This window comes from Equus asinus, chromosome 2, assembly GCF_041296235.1.
Source record: "Equus asinus isolate D_3611 breed Donkey chromosome 2, EquAss-T2T_v2, whole genome shotgun sequence".
In the NCBI taxonomy this organism is placed as follows: domain Eukaryota; kingdom Metazoa; phylum Chordata; class Mammalia; order Perissodactyla; family Equidae; genus Equus; species Equus asinus.
In genome coordinates, this window is record NC_091791.1 from 135,611,194 (window position 1) to 135,623,690 (window position 12,497).

At 43.3% G+C, this 12,497-nt stretch overlaps 1 protein-coding gene and 1 long non-coding RNA gene across 4 annotated transcripts in view; one reads left to right on the top strand and one right to left on the bottom strand.

Moving 5' to 3' along the window:
* The window catches only part of LOC139042348 (uncharacterized), a 32,616-nt gene that overhangs the window by 6,048 nt on the left and 14,071 nt on the right, over positions 1-12,497 (top strand). The gene's annotated exons all lie outside the window — the stretch shown is intronic.
* Positions 4,150-12,497, bottom strand: part of USP3 (ubiquitin specific peptidase 3) — an 88,804-nt gene continuing 80,456 nt past the window's right edge. For all 3 annotated transcript variants that reach the window (XM_044764764.2, XM_070500387.1, XM_044764765.2), the window contains 4 exons: positions 8,278-8,396; positions 6,994-7,107; positions 6,769-6,836; positions 4,150-4,933 (listed from right to left, as the gene is read on the bottom strand). In XM_044764764.2, coding sequence (XP_044620699.1) covers positions 4,768-4,933; positions 6,769-6,836; positions 6,994-7,107; positions 8,278-8,396 — 467 coding nt within the window. In that variant the 3' untranslated portion in view covers positions 4,150-4,767. The remainder of the gene's footprint in view (positions 4,934-6,768; positions 6,837-6,993; positions 7,108-8,277; positions 8,397-12,497) is intronic.

Genomic DNA, 12,497 nt, shown 5'->3' on the forward strand with positions numbered 1-12,497 from the left:
TGGAACTGGAAGGAACGGGAATACTCTGTCTTCCAGTTGTGTGGAGTAACACAAATAAGCGCCTCTGCTGGGCCCTCTTCTGGAACGAAGGCTTGGTCAGGCTGGCACGCTTTGCCTTTACAAGCAGAATGCAGCCAAGGAGACAGTCGCTGTTCTCGCCAGCCCCATTCCTCTGAGAAGCCGTCTCAGCCATCCTCTGTGCCTCGATTACTCCACCACCGCCAAGGTGAAGTGCAAGGGGTGACTTCTCTTAAAAAAAAACATAAACCAAGAAACCGCTAAAAGGAAGGATTTCTCAAGGAAAGGGTAACTAGCTACTGCTAATATTTTAAACGAATCATGTTAATTGTTCAGAATTACAGCCGACAGGAAGCCCCTCTCTGGGCTGGTTGTACTTCTCCACTCAAAGGAGCACACAGCACCATAGACGGGTTTAATAGAAAGCCCGTTATCTCCACTTTCCCTCCAAGATCCTTTCCAAACCGATACTTTTCAGAGGGCTGAGCCCTGGCTCGCTGGCCGCTGGGAAGAGTCATTTTGGTTCCTTGTGGCCTCCAAGCTGCACTCATACAGCCCTGCTGGGACAGCAAAGGCCTGGCAGGGTGAACAGTGAGCCACGGGCCGCCCTGCTGCTCCGGGTGGGCTGGAGGAGGCCTCCCAGAACGCAGGGTGGCCCATGTGGCCTGCAGGGCGCGGTGCTGCTGATGGCAGCTCCTCCCTTTTGTCTCTGGAGCGCAGCTCCTTGGCTGCAGCAGCAGCAGCTGCACAGCCTCTGACCAGCACAGCTGCCAAAGGGAACATGCAACTCAGGACCTGGAGGCAAAACCATTTGGGGTACAGGCGCCTCTGTCTTCAACTTTAGAAGACTGATAGGAACAGGAAAACCATGAGTGTGGACACAGGTGGTTCTTGTTTTATTCTGTTTGCAGGGGATGTGGGGGCAGAATAGTGTACAGGAGCTTACTGTAAAGCAGAATATTTATTTATTTTAACAACAGCACTTATTTGCCTGTTTTACTTTAAAAGATGTCGAGTATCCTTTGCTCAGAGCCCAAAATCTGGTTGCTCAGGGTAGAGTCTAGCCTGAAGGAGGACGCGGACCTCATCTTTATAGGATCTGCAGTCACAGGTGGACGGGCTGATTTCACTCAGGCTCCTGACTGCAGGCCCTAGAGCATCTGCCCCGCCACCCTCCGCCCCGTGGGTCAGTTCAGCCCGCCCCTACGCCAGCAGCCCCAGGTGGTGAGCACTCTAAGAACTTACTGCCTCCTGACGGAGAAGGTCCAGGGCTTGAGCCAGTACGTCATCATTTACTTGGCTCCACTGAAAGGTGTTCAGAAATAATAGTCAAAAGGAAAGAGACCAGACCTTTAATGATACTTTCCATAAAACAGTTCAGGTTGGTGAAGCAGAAAGGGGATGTGATTACAACTTAAGTGAGATCAGTCGCTTGCACAGTTAATCCTCTCAGCAGCAAACAAACTAGGTTTTAATGGCAAATGATCACATCACAGCACAACCAACACTCGGGGAGGGCCACCTGGGGCCCAGCACAGCAGACGTGAGGGCGGAGGTGCCGCACCCAGTGAGGTGAGGCAGAGACCTCGGCCTACGCATGACACCGCCACACGCCCACCTCTTCCTGTGCTGTGGACGCGTTCCTGTAGCTACACTCCAGTCACCTGGGACCGGTGCCCTGGCTGCAGGAACAGACTCTGCTCATGAGCTTTTCCAGGGCCCAAGTGAAGAGGCCACTTCAGCAAGAGAGGGTATGTGAGAGAGCTCAGGGAACGGTGGAGGTGGAAGTGGGATAAGCATATCTAAGTAGACTTATTACACACACTAAACCAACGAAGGAGAGGTTTGGTTTTAACAATAAACGTGTCCCCAACCCCGGAAACCAAGCTGCTGAGTAGGTTCCACAGGTGAGATACACATTTAACACTTGACCAGGGCCAGCACACTCTCCTGGTTTAATTCTGTTACAGCTGTCATCGCTCAACACTGAGTAGAATACAGTGGATAAGCAAAGGTTTCTCCACCATGGAGAGAGATTTGTGTTGCCACAAACTGTTTCTGTCACCCACCTGTGTGGGAGGACTTCTGAGAAAGTTTCCTTGTTCCAAGGAGCTATGTGACTTGGCATGAGGCCCCGCCTCAGCATAAGCTCTCTGAGTGAGAAGCCACACAGATGCTAGAGACAACATGGCACGAGGGAAGAGCCCTGAAGAGCACAAAAAGATCAGCTTTTAAAGTAGGTGTGGGAAGGCTACACAGTTAAATTTTTAAAATACAAATAGGCACATTTACGTCTCCGGTGTTCAAGTGCACAATTCAAAGGGATCCAGTCACTTTTCCAAAGAGCCTTCGTGATTTCATTCAAAGGTTTCTGTTAAGTAAAATCAAGCAATAAAAACACTACAAAAATTCAAACAGGAGATGTGTTCATCTCTTAAGCCAACCGTGTTGCCTCTCTGAGCATCACTTTCCCCAACAAAGTGGTCTGTCTGTTGCTAGTTCCATTTGGTATATAAAGACAGCTTTTCTCCAGCATCAACACTGCCCAAGGCTCGACTGTTGCAGTCATAACAGCTGCCCATTCAGAGACTAACGATCCAAATGCAGATGTCAGAAGTTACAGCTGTGTACCTTCTAAGCAAAAGAGCCTGGGTTCAGAGATAGATCAAAGGAGATGCACATTTCAAGTTCAATTACATGTGGTGTTAATGTATTGATATGTTAGATCAAATTATGTGAAACTGTCAGTTTCGTAGATCAAAAACAGTCAAATATCACAATTTCACGAGTCAACCTAATGTAATTTAGCATTGTAAACTATTTTAAATACCATGTTTCCCTCTTAATTATCTTCTAGACCCTGTTTCTTAGCTGTAAGACCTAACTAAACATGACGGCAAAGCTTTTTTCTCTGGAGTGAAAATTTAGACCAGTGCTGTCCAGGAGAACTCTACACATTGATGGAACTGCCCCAGACCTGCGCAGTCCTATGCCACGTGTGGCTGCCAAGCACTTGAAATGTGGCTAGTGTGACTGAAGAACTGAGTTTTTAATTTAATTTTAATTAAAATTTAAATAACCCCATGTGGCTAGTGACCGCCATATTGGATATTACAAGTTTAGACATAATTGCAATTTACTCCTAGTCATGTTGAAGGGTTTAGCAGTTGTTTTTCTGCTCTGAGAAAGTGTGGGATTTATCCAGCTACTATTAAAGTGGCAATAGAACCACATCTGCTCTTGCAACTTCAAATATCCGACCTAGGAGGACAGCCACTAGGCTTTGTTTTACATTCACACTCTTAAAAAAACTTGACCATTTTTCCTTTTAATATAAAAGATAAGATTACCAAAAAGCCTGGTTGGCTGGCTTAACATGAAATACATTCTGCCCCTTGAATTGAGAAGGAAGGAAAATAATGATTGGAACATGAGAACAGTGCATGGTCCCAGGCCTACAGGCCTATTTTGGAGTTCCTTCTCTCAATAATTTTCAAGTAATGCCACCACCCCCCCAAATCAACAGACTGGCTTGGAACACTTGCAGAAATCACAATTACCTTGTTTAGCTGGGATTCTGGTTCCAAATTTCAATTTGAGTTCAATCTAAATAGCACTTGTACCTATTTTTCTTGAAAACAATTTTAAAACAAAGACTACTAAACTCACGAATAGAAACTCTACTTATCCAAGTGAGAATATTTTCACCTTGCTCTACTATCAGGATGGGCCAGTGAGAGTTGTTAAAACCCAGAGTAGCAAAGACTTGAATTTCCTTCTGAGAAGCAGACCCCACAGTGTTACTTCAAGTGTAGGTGATGGTCAGAGTCAGCTCTGGAGCTTACAGCTCAGCCTCAGATGGCCAGGCGGATAAGAAGACTAACGTGAGCATGCAGCTCTTCCTGGGGCCACAGCTAGAGGGGGAGTCAGATGCTGATTGGAAATGGCAAACACAAGTTATGGTTTCATCTCACTGGATAACACCTATACCAGGTAGCTGAGTCACAGACTTTCTTAAACATTAAATGTATTTGTTCTTATTTGGACTTTTCTGTACTCCTATCTCCTCCAGGAAAACACAAACAAACAAAAAATACCCCAAAACCAAAAAAAAAACAACAAATAGAGTAATTTTTGGATTTGCAGTACAGGCACAACTGACCCAACAAATTTATTGACTTAGTGCTGATAAACAGCAACCTTGAGAGACACCAAGAGCAGCAATTACCTGGTCTACTTACAGACGCCCTCTCAGTTACCTTTTACAAGCAAAGAGAATGATTACTGAGCAGTCGCTGAAATCGCGTGTACACATGATCCTTGATTTGGAGCCGCCTCATCTCCATGAAGCCGTGGAAGGCGCGGACAGCACGGCGCTCGCCACACTCGGGAGCGCAGCCTGCTTCCAGCACGTGAGAGTAACGAAGCAGTGATGCAAATGTGCCTCGAAGTGAGAACTGAAGACTAATATAAAAAGTCAAATAGAACTAAGTTCTTCAAACTACATAAAAAACTGAATTATTACAACTAAAGCAGCAAATCAAAATATCTGCTGAGGTTTCCTGGTAGAACTAAAAAAAAATTAGTTGGTGCCCATCTTCAATAAGTCACTACCATTGACAAAATAAAACTAAACCCAAAATAGGAAATTGAAAAGTGCATAATGAAATTAAATCTTGGATCAAGTATTTATGGAAAATTGGAAATGTTTGTCCGGCATAGTTGACAAATAATGATTTAGAGGAGGTATTAAAGTTTATCCGATCCAGCTTTGGCCTGACGTTCCACATAAAACAGGATGTAGGCCTTTGCCTTCACAACGGTGTCTTCATCAGTCAGTGTTACAGTACTGTCGTTGAAATGGAACCAGCGACCTTCGTGAGTTGCATATGCTGTGTAATGTCCAGAACCGACCCTGTAAGAAAAAGTCAAAAGATCAAGGAAAAAGACTACAGAAATCACAAAAGGATCTATGCAACCATATAATTTGTTGGATATACAATAAGTTTTAATAATTATTGTAATTAATAAATCCTTGAGACTTGTGGTTTAAGATGGCTGATTGAGCTCACGTGCGTTTTCTCCTCAAAACCCACTGAAATGACAAGAAATTTACTGACACTGGAAAACAGGGACGAGTGCCATCGACTGACCAGAAACTGAGGATTTTCTAGAACTCATAAAGTAGTGTTCACATGGCACCGGATTAATGGAGAAACCAAACACCTAAGGAACCCTCAACCTAACAAGGATAGGTCAAGGCCTATGGCAACAGGGAAAATCGAGGACCAAACTTCCCATCTGAGGTAAGAAAAACCTGAGCCTAAGAAAGTGCTCTGCTTCTGGGGAAGTGCCTTCCCCACTACTTTTGCCATGGAGGACTTTTCTCTGTCAGCGTGCCCCACCCCCTCACACATGGAGCCCTAAAGTCAGGCCTCCCAGGCAGGAGAAAAACCTGCAGGTAGAACAGAGACCTTTATAACTGCTAGATGGACCTTACCATTTACCAATAATGATTGATCTCATCTTTCATTTATCATGATTCTGAATAAACAACCAAAAATCAACCAACTCTTGAAGGGAGAAAAATAGCATGAAAGAGAAGTGCCAGGAAGAAGAAATAATTAACCACTGAGCAACTTAATGCAGAAAACCAGAGAGAACTTTAAAAATTCTAATTAGTATCAATGGTTTCTAGAAGATACTGCAACCATCAAACAAGAATAGGCTGTTATGAAAAACAGTTATCAGAAATATGTAATGGCCACAATATAAAAATTTTATGGAGGAGCTAATCTTCAATTTGGATACAGATGAAACCCAAATTGGTGATTTGGAAAAATAGGCCATAGCAGTCTTCAGAAACAAAGAGATGGAAATTAACTATTAAAGAATAGTTAAAATGTGTGAAAGATAGATCCAGGAAATTCACTATACTTCTAATAGGGGTTCCAGAAGAGCCAATAGAGAATGGGGTGGAACAAATAAACATTTCCATGAGCTGAAGACACCAGACTAAAAGTGTCCCTATCAACATGCAAGCAGGAAGACATCTGATGTAATTTCTTAAGTCCAAAGACAGAGGATCCTGCAACCTTCCACAGGGAAACAAACAGGTTGCCTATAAAGGAGTGATAGTCAGACTGGTAGTGGCCTTGTCATCGATAACTCTATGCGTGGTGAAGCCAATGGGGTAACGTCTACAAAGTTCTGAGGGAAAAGGATTTTCGACATGGACAGTGGTTTCTTCAAGTATAGTAGTCCACGTTTGAAGGTAAAATTAGCCATTCTCAGGCCAGAAATCAGAAGGTATATACCCTTAGCACAAACTTTCAGGAAAAAAGTAATCAAGAATGTTATTCAACCAAATAAAAAATGAATCTTTAAAGTAGATGACATGAAGTAAATTATTCCAAATAAATTCCCATTCTTCCTCGATTTAAATATCAATTGGCAAAGGAAATAAACAACTTTCGAGTAAAGACTGCTCAGGATTTTGTGGACAAGTAAATTGGGTTCTGCGTGCTGGGCTCAAATGAACCATTCTCCATCTTGCTTTCGTGTCGTCTCTTCACGCTTCACAACATCCTCTCAGGAATCTTCTTTGGCACCAAGGTTGAAGGAAAGTTCTACTTCACCCACTTTAATGCATCTGACCTCATTTGTTATGGAGAATTATCAAGAATGGTACAAAACTGCAGGTCTTCACTGTGCTGTGCCCACCCACGAGAAGCCTGCTGACTTACTCACCCGGAACCATGGTGCACCACCACGGCAGCGAGGTCGTACAGGCAGTTCTCCGGGCCGCTGTTCTCAGGCTACAGAACAAGGGAGGAGAAAGCATCCCAAGGCTGAGTTAGGACCAGCGATCAATGACATTAGTACCTCCTACCTCAAGGACCTCTACCCTCTCCCTGTGAGCTTAATTTTACAAGAGCCATCTTTGCACCATTCTAATAAAGGTAATAATCTTACCTCTAGTAAGTAGCATTTCATGTCTAGGCCTCTCAGTGGAAATTCTACATATGTATCAACTTTGTTTCTTAAATAGGCTGTCCAGTGAAACCTTTTCAAATGTAAGCATAGCACCTGGATGAGAGAGAAGGACAAAGATTGTAAACAAACACCTAATTTGTCTTTCAGTCAAAATTAACTACTTGGTACTAACGTCTCTCAAATATTTTAGGTGGCCTATCAGTTTTTCTTTTTGATCCTTGATACTGCTTTCTTCCACAAATACCTTATTGTGATATTGTGATTTATAATACGAAATATATATTTGGCCTTTGTCCCCATTTCTGCCACTGAGCTCCTAAACCCTCAGAATTTCCTAAGTGAGGAGAGCAATAAAAGTGTCTTTTGTTATGTTAATGAGCTGACTTTTGGACCACATCTAAGGAATGGGGCTGGCTGCCAGGAGAACCAACCAAGTGATTAGAGCGTTGGAACTGAGTCCCACCTCTCCCCTACATCTCCGGGGAGGGGAGAGGGGCTGAAAATTGATAATCAATGGCCAGTGATTTTAGTAGTCGTGCCTAGGTAATGAAGTCTCCATAATACCTAAAAGGACAGGGTTTGGAGAGCTTCCAGGCTGGGGAGCCAGAACACTTCCACTGCCAGACAAAGCCCTTTTGTTTGGGACCTCGCCCTACCTATCTCTTCATCTGGTGGCTGATTTGTATCCTTTAATATTCTTTGTAATAAATTGGTAATCTAATGAGTAAACTGGTTTTCTGTTTACTCACTAGAGTAAACTAGAGTTCTGAGAGCCACTCTAGCGAATTAATCCAGTGGGAACTCCTGATTTACAGCCAGTCTGTCAGAATTACAGACACCAACCTGGACTTGCGACTGGCATCTGAAGTCCAAGGAGGGGGTCCTGGGAACCTCCAATCTATAGTTTGTCAGTCAGGAGCATAAAGTAACAAGCTGGGTTTGCAACCGGCCTCTGAAGTGGAGGGCGGTTTTGTGAGACTGGGCCTTCAACCTGTGGAATCTGATGCTGTCTCCAGGGAGACAGTGTCAGAATGGAGCTGAAGTGAAGGACACTCGGCTGGCGTTGGAGCACTGCTTGTTGGTGGTGTGGTAGGAAACCTGCCCCCTCCACACATCAGAAATTATGATCAGGACACATTTAATCATGCGTTCTCAAAAGGGTTTATTCACATAGTCTGAAGTTACAAAAACAATCTGTCTTCTCATCAATCATAAGCAATTTTTCCCTCGAAATTGCATTATAATTGGAAACTCAACACTTACCTTGGGTAGTTTTTGAATCCAAAACTTTTTAGTGGACTTTTGTTTCTTTTTGCATTTGTGGCACATATATAACTCTGTCTCATCAAGTTCTTCTAAGTCGGTAAAACTTCGAAGACAATCTAAAACCAAATTGATTTTGGCAGCATTACAAAAGGATGCCTTTTATAGAGGCACTGTACTGTAGAGAAAAGACGACTTTGAAGCTGAACAACTCAGGCTCAAATCTCTGCTTTATTACCTATATAACCTTGGAAAAGTCAGCCTTTCTCAGTTGCAAAATAGAGACCAAAAAATAGCAATACCTACTTTAAAGATCTGTTGTGAGGAAGATAAAATAATGTGTGTAAAGTGCCTGACATCACTTCTGACACCTGGTAATAATCATTTAATGGCAGACGGTATTATTGGTGTTGAGTTTGCTATTATTAGTGAAAGAATTAGTCTGGATAACTCTGATAAAAATGGTTCCCTAATGAAATCAAAGTTCGAACAGCAATATTCTCTCAATATCTGACATTACAGAGGATGAAGCCCCAAGTTCATAAAAAGGCAAATTTAGATCAAACATTTTCAGAGTCCTAACTTATTAAAAAATAGATTATGGGGGGCTGGTCCCGTGGCCGCGTTGGTTAAGTTCACACACTCCAGTTTGGTGGCCTGGGTTTCGCCACTTCAGATCCAGGGCACAGACCTACGTACCGCTCATCAAGCCATGCTGTGGCGGCACCCCACGCAGAACTACAGTGACTTATAGCTAGGATACAACTGTGTACTGGGGCTTTGGGGAAAAGAAAAAAGAAAAGATTGGCGACAGATGTTAGCTCAGGGCCAATATGAAAAAAAAGATCACAGGAGGCTCCATCACCGGCCTCCCTGCTATACCCCCAAGGAATCCTTTGTTCCAGACTTTACTCTCAATCCCCCGGACAAACCACAGGGACATTTTTTTCTTTTAAAGATTTAATTGTGTAATCTGGGGTTTGGTAAACTGCAGCCCGAAGCCAAATACAGCACCCGGTTTTGTAAATAAAGTTTTGTTGGAACACAGACACACCCATTCATTTATATACTGTCTGTGGCTGCATTTACACAACAGCAGAGTTGACTAGTGGGGACACAGACTATGTGCTATAAAACCTAAAATATTTACAGCCCCTGAAAGTCCTGCTGGGATCAGGACTACAGGCATACCTTGTTTGATTGCGCTTGGCTTTACTGCGCTTCACCGATATTGCGTGGTTTTTTACAAGACCTCCACCGGCAAGAAGATTACGGCTCACTGAAGCTTCAGATGATGATGGGTATTTTTTAGCAGTGATGTATTTTTTAGTTAAGGTGTATGTACATTGTTTTTTTAGACATAATGCTATTGCACACTTAATAGACTACAGTATAGTGTAAACATAACTTATATACGTACTGGGAAACCAAAAAATTTGTGTGACTTGCTTTATTGCAATATTTGCTTTATTGCAGTGGTCTGGAACCGAACCCGTGATATCTCCAAGGTATGCCTGTATATGCAGAAGGCTATCTAAAATGTATGCATTGTTCCGTAAAGAATTAATAATACATTCTTTTTAAAGAAGAATCTGAATGCCTCTGTACCCACTACTCAGGTAAAGAGATGGCTTCTCCCCAGTACTTGAGGAGCCAGAGTTTACGTGACGGCATCGGCTCGAGTTGTCCGGTGGGCAGCAGGTGCGGGAGCCCTGTGAGGAGCTTCCATACGCCTCCTTCCAGTCACCAATCAGCCCCCTCGAAGCAGCCATGATCCTGACGTGTGTAAAGCATTTCTTTGCTTGTCTATAGAGACTGACCCTATACATGCACCTCTAGACAATATAATGTTTAGTTTGAAAAGTTGGGTGGCAAGCACAAACCTAGCTGTATAAGGAAAAGCAATACTGTCTCTGTACGCAGTGTTCAGGTCACAGTCAGCCTTGGCCTCCAGGAGAGAATAACAGGCACACCTCGTTTTAGCGTACTTTGCAGATATTGGGTTGTTTACACGCCCTCCACCAGCAAAAAAGAATATGACGCACTGAAGGCTCAGGTGATGGTTAGCATTTTTCAGCAATAAAGTATTTTTTCAGACATGTACATTCGTTTTTTTAGACATAATGCTATTGCACACTTAGCAGACTACAGTGTAGTGTGAACATAACTTTTATATGCACTGGGAAACCAAAAAATTCATGGGACTCGCTTTATTGTGGTGGTCTGGAGCCAAAGCCGCAGTGTTTGAGGTAGGCCTGCCTCTTGCAGGGCAGTGAGTGGGCAGCTCTAGGAGGGTTTCTGGGTGGGCTGGGTACTGCACAGGCCAGTATGGGGCACGTGGGCCCATAGGTTCTTCTTGTTTTAACTAAGGTATAACTGACATACATCATTATATTAGTTTCAGGTGCACAACATAATGATTCAATGTTTGTGTATATCACTTAGCGTCTGTCACTACGCTTGGTTACAAAAACTTTTTTCTTGTGATGAGACTTTTAAGATTTACTCTTAGCAACTTTCAAAAAATACAATACAGGGGCCGGCCTGGTGGCGCAGCGGTTAAGTTCACATGTTCCACTTCGGTGGCCCGGGGTTCGCCGCTTCGAATCCCAAGTGCGGACATGGAACCACATGGCAAGCCATGCTAGAGTAGGCACCCCACATATAAAGTGGAGGAATATGGGCACGGACATTAGCTCAGGGCCAGTCTTCCTCAGCAAAAAGAGGAGGATTGTCAGCAGTTAGCTCAGGGCTAATCTTCCTCAAAAAAAAAAAAATACAATACAGTATTATTAACTATAGTCGCTATGCTATATATTACATCCCCATGACTTATTTATTTTATAAGTGCAAGTTTGTACCTTTTGACCCCCTTCACCCATTTCTTCCACCCCAACCCCTGCCTCTGGCAACCATCAATCTGTTTTCTCTATGAGCTTGGGTTTTGGGGGGTGGTTTTAGATTCCACGTGTAAGTGAGATCATGCAGCATCTGTCTTTCTCTGTCTGACTTCACTTAGCATGATGCCTTCAAGGTCCATCCATGTTGTCACAAATGGTGGATTTCATTCTTTTCTTTTTCTCTTTTTTTAGGAAGATTAGCCCTGAGCTAACATCTGCTGCCAATCCTCCTCTTTTTGCTGAGGAAGACTGGCCCTGAGCTAACATCCATGCCCATCTTCCTCTACTTTATATGTAGGATGCCTGCCACAGCATGGCTTGATAAGTGGTGTGTAGGTCCACACCTGGGATCCAAACCGGCGAACCCCGGGCCGCCAAAGTGGAACGTGCAAACTTAAGTGCTGCACCACCAGGCCAGCCCTCATTCCTTTTTACGGCTGAATAATATTCCATATATTTCATATATATACACACACCACATTTTCTTCATCCATTCACCCACTGATGGACACTTACGTTATTTCTATGTCTTGACTATTGTAAATAATGCTGCAGTGAACATGGGGGTGCAGATATCTTTTCAAGTTAGTATTTTTATTTTCTTCAGATGAATACCTAGAAGTGCAATTGCTGGATCACATGGTAGCTCTATTTTTATTTTTTGAGGAACCTCCATACTATTTTCTGTAGTGACTGCACCAATTTACATTCCCACCACCAGTGCACAAGGTTTCCCTTTTCTCCACATCCTTGCCAACACTTGTTATCTCTTATCTTTTTGTGATAACAGCCCTTCTAACAAGTGTGAGATGATACCTCATTGTGGTTTTGATTTGCGTTTCCCTGATGATTAGTGATGTTGAGCATCTTTTCATGTACCTGTTGGCCATCTGTATGTCTTCTTTGGAAAAATGTCCATTCAGATCCTCTGCCCATTTTTTAATCAGCTTGTTTGGTTTTTTGCTATTTGGGTTGTATGAGTTCTTTATACATTTTGGATATTAACCTTATCAAATATACGATTTGCAAATATTTTCTCTCATTTGGTAGGTTGCTTTTTCATTTTGTTGATAGTTTCCTTTGCTGTGAAGAAGCTTTTTCTTATTTTTCTCTTTCTCTCCAAAGCCCCCCAGCACGTAGTTGTATATTCTAGTTGCAGGTCTTCTAGCTGCTGTGTGGGACGCCGCCTGAGCGTGGCTTCACGAGCCGTGCTAGGTCTGCACCCAGGATCCGAACTAGTGAAACCCTGGGCCGTCGAAGCAGACTGTGTTCACTTAACCACTCGGGCACAGGGCAGCCCTGAAGAAGCGTTTAAGTTTG